The following is a 16,332-nucleotide window of genomic DNA, read 5'->3' as shown; positions in this document are numbered from 1 at the left end:
TTCTTCTCGTTCTCTGCCCATTCCCTCACTTTTCCACTTCCCTCGTAATTTCCTTTCTCTCCACTCCCTCCTTCCCACGTACATTATTCCTTTATTCCATTCCTGTTTTCTCCACCTGTTTTTAATTCATCCTTTCTTCGTCCCCCTTTTCCCCCTCTCCTGCCGCTCTCCACTTCCTTCTTTCTTCCTATATCTAATGCCAGCTGCTCGGTGTGTGCTGGTTAGAAGGGGAGGGGTCAAGCAAACACGGGAGTCTGTGGCTCCTCAAAGCTCAATCCAGTCTAGTATTTCTCCAAGTATCCACGGAACAGGGAAGAGGAAGGGTGAGGCTAGGTGGGGGGAAGGGAAGGGAGGTGACTTTAACCCTTTGTGTACCGTATGCTTGCACTGAATCACAGCACTCCACTCTCTAAGGACCGCAATTGGAGAACATCAAAAGTGTTGTGTAGCAGCGGTGGAGGACGGCTTACTGGGGGAGGGGTGGTTACCAAAACCTCCCTTTATTGATTGCCGTATTTTCTTTATTTGGGGAGGGGGCTGATCGAAGCTGACTGGAGAGAGATCTTGCCTGCCTGCAGGGGTTACTGGTCTAGGTGAAGTCTGCCGTGCATTGGTTGCGGCGCCTCACATGGGCTGGGTGGAGACTCACGCTGCTACTGTACCACTCCTCCTCACATTCCCCTCCGGTGCTAGGAGCTCAGACACTGGGAGGGGATCCGAAACAGCAGTGGCCGCAGCACCCATCAAACAGGAGGGCACGGCAGCTTCCCAGAGCTGCGTCCCTGCAGGCACGCCAGGAAGGATTCAAGGGTACAGTCGCCGTAAAGAGCCGCAGACTCCTATCACACGAAGGGATCCTGGATTAGAAAGGTGGTACCCGGGGCGACAGAAGCGTATTTGCCTCGTCCCCTGATCGAGACCAGCATTGTCGGCTGCTCAATCAGGACCGATCCAGACACTCGGAGGCGAACGTCTCCCGGATACATGGCAGATAATCCCGTGTACCAGCCTCTCCTTTCGCATCGCTGACAGATCAAATAACCGCGGTGCCAGCCTCTCCTCTTGCATCCTTGGCAGATTCAGACAGCTGGGCACTAACCCCTCTCCCGCATCTCTGATCGACCACGAACCCGAAGGACCTGCGCCTGCATCCGTGGCAGATACGCCAGGGTCCAACGCTCTAGTCATACTACCCCTGTAGATCCAGGCAACAGGGTAGCAGCAGCTACTCCCGGGTCCCTGGCAGATGCAGGTTCCCGGGTACTAGCATCTTTCTGCCTGCATGTTTTAGGTCCTGACTGCAGGGGGAGCATCTCTTCTCTTCCTACATCCCTGGCAGATCAAGGCGCCAGAGTGCCATCGTTTTGTCTGCACCCCTGGCAGACCCAGACGCCAAAGAACCAGCCTCTCGCGCATCCACTGTGCCAAAGGATGACAAAGGGGAGGGCAGGAAATCATTTCATTTTCCTCTTTTGATCATCAGCTGTGTGTCAATTATTTGGGACCTCATAGGGGGGCACTGAATGGGAATTTGGCTCTGGCTTTCGGAGTCGAATGAGACCTTTTGGTATATTCCATCATTTCTACACCTGTCACGTTCTTGATTTTTTTTTGTAATCTAGTATAAGGCCCCATTTTTCTCCTCACACCATTCGCAATTGGTTGAATCTTCACGCCTATGGGAGCCTCCTTCAATGAGAAGTAAAAATTGAGTGTGCTGCAATACTTGCTGGCACTCCTTCACGACTCTTATACACAGCTGTTACATTTCCCTCTCCCCTCTACAAGTGGCACCTTAAGCCCCATTGGTGTGTTCTGTGACCCCCCAGGGAAGCCCTCCTGCACCCTAGGGGGGATGCTCCTGTCTCCCCCTACCTTGGATTCTCATTGCTGGTTCTCTGCACCCTCAGGATCATGGCTCGCTTTGGAGAGGATCTGCCCACCCGCTATGGAGGTGGTGGTCCAGCTGGAGCAGCAGGAGGCCGGGGCAGCAGCCGACAAGGGGGCCCACAGCCTGGCCCCAGGATCTACAAGCAGTCAATGGCCCAGAGGGCACGGACCATGGCCCTCTACAACCCCATTCCTGTCAAGCAGAACTGCTTCACTGTCAACCGGTCTCTCTTCATCTTCAGCGAAGACAACATCATCCGAAAGTACGCCAAGAGGATCACAGAATGGCCATATCCTTTACTGTTGTGGGTATGGGAGAGGGCAAAGGGGTTTTGAAGGGTCATTCAATGGGGATCACCGAATGGCATCGTCATATACTTTACTGGTCTGGGACAGCTGGGGCTAGCGGGTGCTGGATGAGTAATTCATTGGCAATTGATGAATTACCTTATACTTCACTGACGTTTGATGGGGGGGCATGGGCTTCAAGCGTTATTCAATGGAGATCACCAAATAGCCATGTACTGTAGGCGTGGGGTTACACTGAAAGGGCTGGAAATGGGGATCACTGAATGGTCATTACCTTTACTTGTCTGTGTAGTTATGGATATGGGGGAGGAGGACGTGGGCTGTAAGGGCCGTTTAGTGGGGATCACATACATGTCATATCTTTTAGCAGAGTGGGGGAAACAGATACATAGTTTCGATAAGGGAAAAATGATTTAAAGGGTCAATAATTGGGATAATCACATGTATATAAACTTTACTGGTGTGTGGGAAAGCTATGGTAGGACAATTCAGGGAAAATGGGCAGGGCCTGGTAGGATCTTTGATGGGTATTCCCAAACGCCCTTGTCCTTTAGTGGTCTGGGGAGTTAATGGGTTCACCCTAACAAGAGCAGGTAATGGCTTAGAATGGCCATTTCATGGTGATATCTGAACATTGTACTTCAGTAGTTCTAGGACTACTTTGGTATGGGAGAAGGGTCCACAGCCTGTTAGGGGCATTCAATGGTGGCCATGGAATGTCTGTAGTTTTTAGTGGTGTGTTAAAGACATGGAGCGGGTAGCCATTCGATATCCTTTCCCAGTGTATGCATTTCGAGGTTTGGGGAAGGGCACATATTAGGGTGAGAGGAGGGGGCGATGGTGTGGTCTGGAAGGGCCAGAAGGTAATTGCATGAGTGGGTGTAACCTTTTTCAGTGCAAGAGTCTGCAGCAGGGGAGAGGGGCATGACTGGAAAAGACATACCTATGGAATCACCCAGTTTCCATGTATTTCAACAGTACGTATTATCATTTACCATGGTTCGGAATCTGGCAACTGCGTAGATTTGGTGGATAGTGTGAAGTAATGGGAGGGACTTGAAAGACTATATCTAGAAAATCAATGTGTGTCTACATATGTTGTCTGTTGAGGAGGTAGGGCAGTGAAGCAGGATGAGAGAAGGTACAGATTTTAGGTTTATTCAATATGGGGCAAGGGCGGAATGGACGGGATGGATGGGGTTTACCAAGAGCATCAACAATTTGCCATATCCATTGCCTGTACTGCAGACTCTGATCCCAGTTTGCGGTGGGGGTGGGAAGTAACTTGGTGGGAGGTGTGTATGGCCAAGGACCGAAAGGGTGAGCGCCAGAGTCTTGCCAAGTGGTGTTGTCTTTTCTCCGTTATAGACAGCAGGATTGGTTGAGTGGCCACTGCAAGTGGATGATTCAAAGACCATATTCTCCATAGATTATTGACTGGGAGCTGCCACGGGGCATGCGGGGGAAAGGACGTTTATTGGAAAGAACAATATTGGAGGTTGGGGAATTGTATGTACAGTACCTTAGGGTGAGGTTTATTTTCTGGACATGGGGAGGGGCAAATGTACTGCACTAGGGGGAATGGTGGCTTTTCCAGACGTTAGACTTGCAGGCATTTGTGAGTTAAGCACAACTGAATAGTACTCTGAGCATGGCTTTTTTTCCAGTACATATGCGGACTTGGGGGTGAAAAGGAGTTTGTGCGTTGAATTGCATGTTTTGAAAAATGGTGTTGTAGACGCAACAGCAGGCCAAGTCTGGTGATATGGTCTTGCTATGGAACTGTGTGCAGCACGTTCCCCTAGTAGTCTCACATACACAACTTGCTTAAGCAAAGGCATGAGGAAACAAGCAGGGCCATTGCTGATTGGCAACTGAATCTACATCGACAAGATCCTTTTAGCAGACCATCGTCTCTATGTAGCGACCCTCCCAGGAGCCAGGCTGTGAGACATGTCTGGGAAATAGTGAGATGGTGCTGGTATGTGTTGGTAGGCCTTCCTGTTCTCCATGCGCCTGCTCCCTCCACTCACCCCGGTTTGAACAGGGTGAGTGATTGCACATGTTACGCAGGGGGCTTGAACAGTTGCAAGTGCCTGCGCCAGAAAAGGGGCCTGGCTACTAGAATCCTGGGTAGGGTCTCCGCGGTTCCCTTGCAGAAACCTGCGCGCAAGCTAAGCAAACGGCCCGGGCTGCTGGACGCCGCTGGCTACGAAGCTCGCTGCCCCAGCAGCAACCTTTTGTTTGAAGAAGGCAGATTTTCTGGAGACTGTATTGTGTTCAATGCGAGTGGGGTCGGGTTTATTGCTAGCAGAGGCCCTATATCGGAAAGGAGGCAGCGGTGCTTGAGGCTGCTCCTTTCCCTCCCCACCCCCGTGGTGTTTTCCCAGCGGGCTCCCTTTGTCTGAGGATAGCAGGGTTGCTGCAGTCTTCTCCCCTGCCATCCCACGGCTGCGCCCTGGATCGTTTTTGCCAGCAGCTTTGTGCTAGTGGAAAGAGTCTCCCAGGAATATGTTGTTTTCTTCACCATGTGCAATCACACGCACCTATTGATCCTTTGCTAGCAGCAGCCTGGGAAGCCCAGCAGGAGCCTAGCAACCAAATGACTCCTCGGGCTGCCTCCCCCCAGGCCTGCTCTCCGCCCTCAGGAGAGCCGGTAAAATCCACAGGACCGCTCAACCAACATAACCCGCTTTCCCCACAAAGTCCAGATTTTCCTACATCGTGCCTGCTTACGTTACAAACACAGCCCTGCTACCTCAGCACAGCCCTTCTCGGACACCGCAGGTAGTATCGCAGGGCTCGAGTCCTACAAATCCCAAAATGAAATATGCGCATTATATCCAACTTGTCTTTAACAATTGAAGAAAGTGCACAGACCAAATACCCATTTACTAGAAAAGACATGTATTTTTTCTTTGCTGTACGTGAAACGTATGCACCTTTTAAATCTAGCAATCACGACATGTATTAGTCAACGTTAGGTATTCATGTGGCTAAGTGTCTCACCTCATGAGCGGGTTCGATTCCCGGGCGCACTAGTAATCATAATTTGGCACTTACTTGACCGGCTGAGTGCATGCAGCAAGATGTCACTTGCTTTATAAAAAAAAAAAAAAAAAAATCCTGAAACATAAACACTGAAGGGTGACATCGTCCGCCATTTCAAGAAATTAGGCGGATGCTGTCTACTTGTGTAGTCCCTGCCTTCGCCTTGCACAGTCCTGCTCTTGACCTCAGGCTGGTGCTCTCCACACTGCTTTATTTTCTTCTCAAAAGACTGATTGTGGGGGAGGGACGAGGCATTAAAATGTAACCAGCCCATTATTATTAAATAGCTGCGAGATGCTAGCCATCTTACCAGGATAATGAGGTCTTTTTCAGTGAGGCCATTCACCTTGTACCCGTTGTGAAGAGTACACCTGTGTCAAAAACGTGTTGCTGCAGTGCTTGCCAATTGAAAGAGCAGCTCTTTAAATTGTAGCTGGCCTTTGTGACCGGACCATGTCACCTGTGAAGCCTGCCACATTGTCATTTGCCAATAAGCAAAGAGCAGTGCTGCCATCATTGATGCCTATCCAAAAACGAGCCCCTCCAAGTCACAGATGGACCCCCCCCACCTAGAGGTCCATGTTCGGTGACCCTTACCCTCTACCCCCACAGGCCTCTGCCCTTCTACTTGCCCATTCGACAGGTGGGAGGCATTTCACTGCCCTACTCTCCACAAAAGGCACAGGATTTCTACCCCACCTTCACCCTACCCTTGCCCTAGGCCAGCCCTGATCTCCCTACACAATTCTGCTCTCCCCACACAGGCAATTTCTTTATACTTACAACTGCTTGCGCAATCCAGAACTTTCTGTCACCACTCAGAACAAATGAGCTCCTAGGCCTGTTGTGCATAGCTAGATCTGGCCTCTCCATATAGGACTTCTGGACTTCTAGAAACACAGATTTAAATTAAATAACTATCAACTTTCCCACTAACAGATGTGCTCCCCTCATACTTGTGTGCACTTCAGAATGCTGCATTAAAATAGGAACGAGCGCCCATCTCTAATGCTTCAGAGGATGACAGCGTCCATATTACTTGCCAATATGCTTCATTCCACCAAGTCCTTCCCTTCCTTGACAAAGTCCTTACAACTTGCAGCACTTTCGCCTCTGGAGACACCTTATGTAAGCCAATAGCTTTCAAATTACACTTTAGTTTAATTCAAATGCAGACTCCAAATAGCACTCATCCCACTCCCAGAATTCTCTGTATGGCTAGAAAGCTCCTAAACATGTGCAAAGGCTGGCAGCATTACATGGCAGGGTGGCAGGAAGAGGACAGTGACAAAAAATAGTAGGATTTATTGTAACGAGAATCCCCCATGGACACTATGGCACCCTCCTCGCCCCCGTTGTAACTATATGAGGCTATGCAAAGCACCATTAAACACCCACACTGGCAATGCTGCAACACATTTGCTGAAGACCAGCTCCTTCATGAGCAATGCTCAAGACTTCTGAGCTAAAATTAAGTCCAACAAAGTCTGGAACATGAAATCTGTAATGCTTAATGAATGTTAAGGGACATGCTTACATTGCGTCTCTGCATATTTTGGGCACTGATATGCACCTCTTTTCTGACCATATAGCTGCAATGCTGCTCGAGTAATGTAATTGGATCACATACATTAGTAGAAATGTCTGCTGTCCTTAGTCCAACGCAATAATTTGCTTTGTCCATCTGCTTTTGATAGCAGTTGCATGTTTCTAGCTCCATTTGCCTGGAACAAAAGCCACAAACAACGAAAAGGAGCAGCCCTGTGTAAATAGACAACCCTCCCTAGGTGCAACATATAAGGCAACCCATCAGTTTTACAGACGGAAGGTAGGGAGAATAAGCTCCAGTGCTGTATGAAAGGGCGGATTTTCCTTACGAACAAACCCAGGGTATGGACAAAAGACCAACCATTCAGCAAGTCATTTTAGATGAGGCTCCCAGGGAAAGAAGTGCCCCCTAATTTCCCTAAGCAGTGAGTTGAAGTAATAGCCACTAAATAAATAGTGCCATAAACAGGGGAGTTGCTAGGTCTGGAAAAGACCCAGGGCTACGCTGATGTCGGAACTGTTGGGACTGGGGTCTAGCTAGTCTTTTGGCTGTAGCTTCTGAGATTCTATCCGGGGCTACAACCAAAAGATCAGGGGCTATAGCCCCCTTAGGCCCCCCCCCTAGCAACGCCCCTGGCCATAAATGATGAAAGCTGCAGGTGCACCTTTTGCCAAAGGCTCTCGTTGGGAGACTCACACTCCAAGAGCAACAACGGATATCTCGGGCCGCAAAAAGGGTAGGGTGACCACACGTCTCGGCTTTGCCAGGAATAGGCTGGTATTATGTGCTATGTCCCTCTTTCTCAAGATTATGTTCCCTTTGGAAACTGCATTGGTCCCGTTTTTTTGTAGTAGGTCTTCATAGCTGTCAGGCAGGAATGCACAATCTCGCACAGAAATGCTGCATTTTACAACTTAAGATAGTGTTAGTTTGTGATACATTAATTATGTAATATGTGTTTCTTTGAACAGTAACACGTAAACCCCCTTCTCCTCCAAACGCTACTGAAGTGTAGTGCCTTGACAGCCACTTTCAACAGTTAGTCCTACTGTTATTTTAGTTTCCCTGTCCCGTTTTTTAACTTTTTTAATATGGTCACCTAAACTATGGCGTGAACAGGTGGACAAGAAAGAAGAAAACTATGAAACAGTCAGTGCATGGCTCTAAATCGAGTTTCTCTACCCAAAGTCAGTTGAAGGCTGAATGCCCACCAACTGTGCTTTTAAAGAAGAAATAGCCAGTCTAAGCCAAAGCACTATTAAAACAAATCCCACATTGCCACCGGTTCATGAAACTAAGAACGCCACCCCTTGAATGCCCAGTGTCTGTTATACACCTCCGAAGTGTCTGCAAGCCTGAACTGCTAGCCTGCCAGTGTCACTTTTTCTGAAATGCCCTTAATTTTCACCCCTCACCTCACAGTAGCCACTCTGACAGACATAGGTGCAGATGGGACTGTCTGGTAAGATCCTGTCACTGTAAAGGACACAGGGAGATCTGGAACATCCAACCAGGGGACTGCAACATTCAGACCAACAAGGTGATCCTGCACCACAAGTGGCTATTACTAGAGATACCATGTCCTGATTTTTGAGGAATTAGGGGAATTCAATAGAAATGGGGGGAAGGCATACAGGAAACTCCTTGCCTAGGGTAGAATCCTGCTCTCTAGATCCATGATCCATGCAGGAGGATCACTGTCTCTTTACCAAAACAGGGGGAAATTGGTGCCCCAGTGAGGGGCAACAATGTCCAACCAAGGAACACTCATTCTCAAGCTCAACTGAAGAAGCAGCACCTTCAAGACATCAGTCCTCACTAGCTCGTAGTGACAGTCAGAGGAGTGGGAATCTAGATAAACATCCTAAAATAGATTTTCTCTGATGAACCACTACTCCTTGGAATTATGGAGGTAAGGAGAAATCGAGATCCTCATCAGTAATCCTGTGAAAAAGTTTACCATGCCTCTAATATGCGTTTCAACAGAGGCTTGATGTGTAGATGTGCCCATGGAACTAGGAAAAATATTCTCACCTTTTCACCCCTGACTTCATGCCACTGAGACGCAGAAGGAGTATAATTTCTCAAAAGGGATCTCAGATGGCATTAGATCTTTAGAGCTTGCAGAAAAGGACAGCATTCTCTCATTTGGCCAGAACCGAAGATTGCCCCAACACGTTCTAGACCCTGAGATGGTAAATTGAGACTTTTGAAAGTGCACCATCCACACATGAATTGAGTGAGATGGACGGCCCACTGCATATGAGACACGCGCTGATCCAGATATGCAGGATAGATTAGCCAGCCGTACAAAGAGGGGTGGACTGAAGTTCCAGAGAATAACAAACCTCCACAAAATGAGCCAAGGCGTTGGTGAATATTCAATAAGCCAATTGAGCCTGAAGGGAAAGACTAATACCTATAATTGCCTGTCCAACAACGCACATCTCATAAACCTTGAATGTTGTTCCGAGATTGGGATGTGAAAATAAACATCCATCAGATCTGTTGATACAGTAAAGGAGCCTTGTGAGAGAAGCAGGCAAATGGAAGGGATAGCATTCCTCTAGAATGTATTTTCTGTAATGCAGCAATTCACTTTTTTGCGGTGCAGGACTGGTTACCCAGGGATGGTTTTTGGACTAAAACTATTTTTACATAGAGTCGCTGACCTCTTTCTGCCACAGCAACTAAAGAGAATCACCATTTGGCCAGAAAAACACTGAATGCTGGAATACATATCCTCAGTCTTTTCCTTATTACTGGTAACAGGGTAGTTGTATATCTTGATTGTCCACGCATTTGTGGAGTATGAGGTCTACACTCCCAACTTCTGATCTTCTGCTGCTTGTGCAACCATTTCTCCTCACCAGTGCCATAATGTTTTTGTCGCGGCAAGGTGAGTTTCAGCAAAGACGCTTTTGAGCAGCATCATTCTTAACTAGGTTAGGTCAAAGGATATTTCACTTTCGCCCAAAATGAAATCTGCTGTTTTCACCCACCTAGGCGAATGGGAAACGTACTCTTCTTAGAAGACTGGTTACCACCATGTTACCGTAGCCCAGTCACGTTGCCTCACACCACTCTCAAAACAGCTGCCACTGGCAGCGCACGCCTGTGCATGTGGTGTGAGAAAGAGGTAGTGCCTGTCAAGAACACGCCCAAGCCCTCGACGCCTTGTTGCTTCAATGGGGGAAACGGGGTACTGTCGAATCAGATTTTGTGTCGAGCCCCTGTTGAACCAGATTGTGTGTCAAGTAGGCACAACCTCTTACCGGAAACCCTGGACCGTGAACGGTTCAGCAAGCCCCATAGAAGGTGATAGGGCACACGTACCATTTTAAAGGAAAGATACCGGCTGAAAATATAAGTGCAAGGGTTTCTGTTAAAACTACACTGCTATTTGTGCTTCCCAGTGGGACAAATCGTTCAATGAAAGTGTAACTTGAAAGCTGTTGGCTTAGAAACTGTGTCTTTGGGGGTGAAAACACCTCACTCAGGAGCGTGACACGCAAGAAGGGCAAGGGTCTAACGCCTCTTACCCGAGCTTTGCTGCAGACTGAAAAGCCCCCTGCTAAAAAGAGGCACTTCTCTTTTGTGCCGTTCCAGAGGGGAGCATGGAAGGGAGTAACTGCAGAGGCACATCCAGGATTGTTTAAGAAGTGGGGCCTGAAGCTAATGCAGTTGGGCCCACTGCAGTGACATTCACATCTGTAAATGTGCACACACTGCTTCATTTACAGATTTGTGGTGTGTCTTGCCCCGTCAGTCCTTACCTTCCCTTTCTACGCCTCAGGGCAATTGCAATTTGCCACCATCATCGACAGTGAAAGAGCAGGCTGCATCTCTTCTGTATAGTTGCGATTTCCGGATAATAAAGGTGGGGTCTGAAATGATTTACTACACAAAAAGCACAGGTCGCGCACGTGCAGCAACATCCTGCAATTCCTCGAGAGATTATGGGTATTTTTTTTACCCTATAGACGGTTGATAGAGCTGAAATCTTTCCCTCCTTTTAACAGGGCTGGCCTCAGCAGGCTGTCTCTCCCTAGGCGAGCACTCTCACGGATAGACAGCGAAGCCCTTCCCACTGGTGCCAGCCAGTCCCTCTGGCTTGCAGCTACACTTAACTGCCGCTCCTCATGCAGAAAATGCACAAGCCGCTTCCACTCTGCTAATGGCCTGTGCAGAGCCATAGGGAAAGGCAGACACGAGAAACAGCGGCTTTCCGCAGTTTTTTTATCACCCTTTCCCTGAATCTGGGCATTCTTTATCCGTAATACCCTGCCCTACTTCCTAAAAAGGACACTTGGACCGATGAATTTGCAATAAAAAAATTACCTTTTATTTATTCTTCCCCTTAAGTCAGGGGTTTAAGTGGGTAGGATCTAAGCCCAGGCAGGCATTGCTTTGTTTATTAAACAGGATCCCATTTTACGCCTGTGTAAATAAACATGTTTGTAGAATATTCTTTAGAAAATGCTATGCTGGAGAGAAAAGTATTTGACTGCATCATCCTACCCGGTCTGAGGTAATGTAACACACTTCACTTGATGGGGAAGAGTGGAGTCCAAGCTCCAACCTTAAGAACACGCTAAACCTTTTTAAACAACACTCTGACCCCACCCAACAAACAGCCTGGAAAATCCCAATGAGACATTAAGAGTGCAGTAAGATAAATCATGGCACCAGATGCCCCCATATCACGTTGGACAGGACCGATCTGCTACTGATCATAGAACCCTGGCATACGGATGACTACTTGGGGGTTGTACATGAGGCTTTATTCTCAGATTACAAATTGAAAGTCTACAACAGAACATATAAGGGAGGAGGGGGAATCTCACATGTACACGAAGAATAAATGAATGTTTTAATATCTTCTTACAAGCTGCGTCAGACCATGCAAACTCTCTTCCCCACCTTCCCTACCCAACCGCAGACTTGGCACCTACTACACAGTGCGATCCAGGCTCAGGGAGTGGGCAAACTAGTGTCATGGTTATATAAAAGCCTTCTCAAGGACACCCTAGTTAACACTATAGCCCCAAAACATAGATGGGAAAGATCCCTGGAGAAATCCATCCCGGACAAAGATTAGCCATTTATTCTAGGACAAACCCAGAAAGTGGCGCTAAATTCACGATTTAAACAAATACATTTTAATTACATACATCAAACTTATCATACTCCGTTCAGACTGCATGGGCAGTGGCCTGAGATATCAGGTGCATGTGCGCACTGCGGTGCCCTCGATGCCGACTTTCTACACCTAGCATGGAACAGCCCATCGGTAAATAGATACTGGGGAGAAATCTTGGAGAAGGTAGCAGCGATTGTGGGAGAGACAATCGAGATGGATCCCATGATTGCACTCCTCGACTCACCAGCGGGGTCCCGACCCATGTATGGAAATTGGTGGGTCTTCTTCTGGTTCTTGCCAAGAGAAGAGTGGCGATGACTTGGGGTAGAGGTCAAACTCCAAGTTCCCAAATGTGGCTGCGGGATATAGCCTACTGTCAGGACACTAAGGTGCAATTCATTAAAACTCTACCACTCCATGCAAGACCTCCTGACATATGGGGCCCGTTTGTGAACTACTTAATCTCCTCCTCCTCTGGAGTCTCCTCACGTGCCTCGATTCATTAACTTTACTCTTTTCCAGTTCAACATGCTCCTAGGACACTTCATGCGGTAAAGAAGATGCTGGGGAGAGGGGTGGGGTACGCTGGGTGCACAGTTCGCTGCTTTTGTTCTTTTGTATGTTAAATGAAAATGTATAAATAAAGTTTAAAAAAAAATATCATCTTCCAACACCATCCCAAATTGCAAATCACTCCCCATATTCTCCAGTTCTTGCAAACATCTACTGTCAGCTTCCTCCTCATCTACAGATCCCTTTCAAACAACCAGTCCTTTGCGGGTAACCTGGTGCATACAGCTGCTAACCACATGGTAGACTGCTATCCTCTTAACATTCTGTTAGATTTCAACATTTGTTTGGAAAAAAGGTCAACATGGGAACAAAATCGGTTTCAGCGAGTCTGGCCCATCAAACAATTATAAAGAGGACTCACACCTGCATGGAGCTTTCTGTAATGGAAACCTTAGCACTGTTCTTTCCCCACTACTCCTATCCTGTGGCAAGAACTCTGTCTTCTCGCGCACCATATTCATCCCAGCTGTACCACATTTAAAAAGTATCAACAGAAATCGGACACTGGAAAAACGTCAAACTAGTCCTGTTCCTCAACAAACAAGTAACTCCCAAACCCCACTCCTTCCCTGGAAACCAGATGGAAACAGCAGATGTACAACTCCACAACCTTAACACATAGATATCATAAACACTTGACAGGCCCCAAAGAAGCCCTTCAAATGCTACCAAAAGAAGCAGGTCGCTAGGAGGTTCAGCATCAATCTCAACCATCTCAAGAAAAAGAAAGGAGGTTCGAGCGAACTAAGAGGGAAAACTATTTGCTAACAGACAAAATGTTGTACTGCAGACAACTCCAGCGCTACATAGCAGAAACGATAAAAGCAAAACAACATTCACTATGAACACTGCATAGGCTCTGTTCAGCACAGCTAGAAATACATGCTAAACATGATCATTGTATGGTCAGTGAAGGAGTTCGTCAGAGATCAAAGTCCCAGAGCTTCGTGTGCCAGTTAGGGAAGAACCTTATTCTTCATGCACCTCGGCGACTCATTCGCTTGGACTGCCATGTATGGGAGGGTTCTTCCGGATCCTCTAAAACACACAGCGGGGCCCATTGGCCATAACGGCTGACAGTGCTTCTAGGTCCGAGAGTTCTTTGGAACCTAGTACCGGATTAAGTTCCATGGGGGCAGGTATTACAAGTGACTTCCTCAGGGTACTTCTGGACCTCCTAGACCTACGCTCGAGACTCCTGTCTCCGTTACTTGCGGGTTACAGCCAGAGGGTCTCTTGAGACCTAAATCCACAGGCTCCATATTGATCGCCAAAAGCCCTTGTGTCTTTACACCAAAATCCAGGGGCTCCACATTGGTAGGCAAAAGCCCTCGTTTCCCAAAATCTGCAGTCCTAAGTACTCAGAAAATGGCTGACCCAAACAAAATGCCTCCCAAGGAGCGCACCAGTAGGTCAAGGAGCAAGTACACACTATTCCCAAAGTGACTGCTGTAGCTGGTCCTGATGCCCATCTCATTGACCCGGGATTGCCAGCCAGTTCTTTGCTGGGGGAGCTGACTACAAGGTTTGCATCCATAGACCAAGACAGTGAATCTCCGGTGCATCTTCCGCCTACAGTAGCACAAGGGTAATGTGTGCCTTGTTTGGACTGGCAGTCCAATGACTGATCCACTTATCTGATATCAAAATATGTCCCACCGCCACATATGCCTATGCCTCGACAGCTTGACACAGACAGCTATTCTGGGTCTCAGCTACTTCGACTTGCATTTCTCTTTCTGTGACCCCTCCAACGGCCATGTGGATCCCGACAACAACCAATCAGCCTCAGGCATCCAAGTACAGGTTCTTCAACAGGTTTCAGACCCTCATGAAATTGAAAGCCATAGTGGAGTATTTCATGGGAATTATCAGTGAGATAATGCTTCAGCCGCCTACACCTTCAGTCACCCCATGACCTCCAGTCACGTCCACAACAACTTCTATTATAGCTGCACCAAGCCTGCCTCTGCCTCCAGGTCCTGCCCCCATACAGCCTCATACCCCACCAGCGCTATCCGATCCTCCTCTGTTAGCTCCTCAGCATCCGCCAGCTCAGCCAGCACCCCAGCAACCCCTCCTTTGGATCTTGCCATACCTCAGGACAAAGATTCATCGTCAAGCGAAGCTGTGGATGACATTCCTTGTTCAGCTAAAGCTTTCCATGACAGGATGCTTGGAATGTCGGAATCGCTAGGAGCCACAGGAGGAATCATGGTTCCTTTTCAAGGTCCTAGCACTCAGGTCTTCTGGCAGGTCCAGATTACAGATCCAGATTATAGATCCAGAAGGATGTCTTTGCTTAGGCTAACAAAGTCTGGCAAAAATCCAACACAGTGCTAGCCACTAATAGGAATCTTGAGATGGATTATAGGCCCCTCACCTCCTAGAAATTGTGCCTCACCCACAACCACACTCAGCCGTGGTAGCATCTGTATCACTCTATGCTAAGCCTTCTATGTCTGTCAGTTCCTCATCACTAACCTTATTAAATAAGTAGGACAAACCTTTGGAAGCCTATGGTTGTAAAGTGTACATCAGTGCCTCCCTACAGTTCAGACAGGCTAATGCAGCAGCACTTCTGGCTGCTGACAACCAGAAGCTTTGGAGAGAGATTGGTGATTTCCAGGCTTTCCTTCCGACTGACAAGCACCAAGACTTTAAATCTGGCATGACAGTAGCCAAGCTTATCCCCCAGGCCCTCCTTGAGGTGTCAGTATACCACATTGCTACCGCTAGTAGAGGCATGACGCTGGCATGCTTAGAGTGGCTTGGATGTATGCTACAAGGTGCTCAAAAGACTTTCAAGATGGAATACTGGACTTGCCTTTCAACGGTCAGGATCTATTCTATTCATCCACAGACAAGGAACTAAACAAGGAATACGTCTACTCAGAAGCCGATTCTTTAGCCATCTTCTCCATTCTAGCCCACAAGTCCTTTTAGCAATTAGTTTCCTCTAAGGATGCCAGGCAGATGTCATTTAGTGGTTTCGTGGCTAACTGGGTAGGAAAGCCAGAAATCCTGACATGTCCCCCAGCAGCCATAGTAGGAAGTAGCCTTGCTCCTCCTCAAAGGGCTTCATTACCGGATCATCCTCTGCAGCTTCAGCAGACCTAAAGAAGCAATGACTCGACAAGCCAGATCCACATAACACCAGTTGACTGCAAGCTACCCGTCACTTGGCACACAGGCAGACCATTTTCTGGGAACTTTGGACACTGCCCATTGTCTCTCGATTCCTCTACACCCTGCCTATGCACACCCTCTCATCCAGATGGGTTCCACTCCTCTTCTAGAAGATGTCAACAAGCTCCTCTCCATCAACGTCAAATAAGTCATTGCCCCGGACCAGTGGGGCCATGGCTTCTCCTCCAGTCTATTTTCTGTGCCCAAAAAAACCATGCTGCCTGTGGGCAATCCTAGACTTTCAGCCTTCATCCTTTTCGTCCTTGATGAAAAGTTCAAGATGTTCACACCTACCCAGCTCCTGAGAGCAGTTCAAGCAGATGGCTGGTCTTGCGCTGTGGACCTCAAGGATGCATACCTGCATGTTCCCTTCTGGGGACCCCTTTGGAGATTCCTTAGGTTTCCATCTGCAGGAGTTGTTATCAGAACAGGACCCTCCTCTTTGGTTTGAACTCAGCTCCCAGAGTATTTTAAACCAGTGAACACAGCCACCATCTCCATTTGTCAGGGGGGGGGTGCACGTCTACCCGTACTTCAACATTTGGCTGGTCTGAGCCCCTTCTGCGCGCCAATCAGCCACATCAGTTCAAGCATTGATGGACACACGCTTCAATCTGTGTTTCCTCAT

The 16,332-nt window shown here is 47.9% G+C and overlaps 1 protein-coding gene across 5 annotated transcripts in view; it reads left to right on the top strand.

Moving 5' to 3' along the window:
• Positions 1–471: 471 nt before the first annotated feature.
• CACNA1B (calcium voltage-gated channel subunit alpha1 B) overlaps positions 472–16,332 on the top strand; it is a 2,298,664-nt gene continuing 2,282,803 nt past the window's right edge. For 3 of the 5 annotated variants that reach the window (XM_069609698.1, XM_069609696.1, XM_069609699.1), the window contains exon 1: positions 472–2,180. In XM_069609698.1, coding sequence (XP_069465799.1) covers positions 1,915–2,180 — 266 coding nt within the window. In that variant the 5' untranslated portion in view covers positions 472–1,914. The remainder of the gene's footprint in view (positions 2,181–16,332) is intronic. The other 2 variants (XM_069609700.1, XM_069609697.1) reach the window with 1 other exon arrangement.

The sequence above is a fragment of the Ambystoma mexicanum genome, chromosome 8 (genome assembly GCF_040938575.1).
Source record: "Ambystoma mexicanum isolate Mex_15411 chromosome 8, UKY_AmexF1_1, whole genome shotgun sequence".
Classification (NCBI taxonomy): domain Eukaryota; kingdom Metazoa; phylum Chordata; class Amphibia; order Caudata; family Ambystomatidae; genus Ambystoma; species Ambystoma mexicanum.
This window is presented reverse-complemented; position numbering and strand designations above follow the sequence as displayed.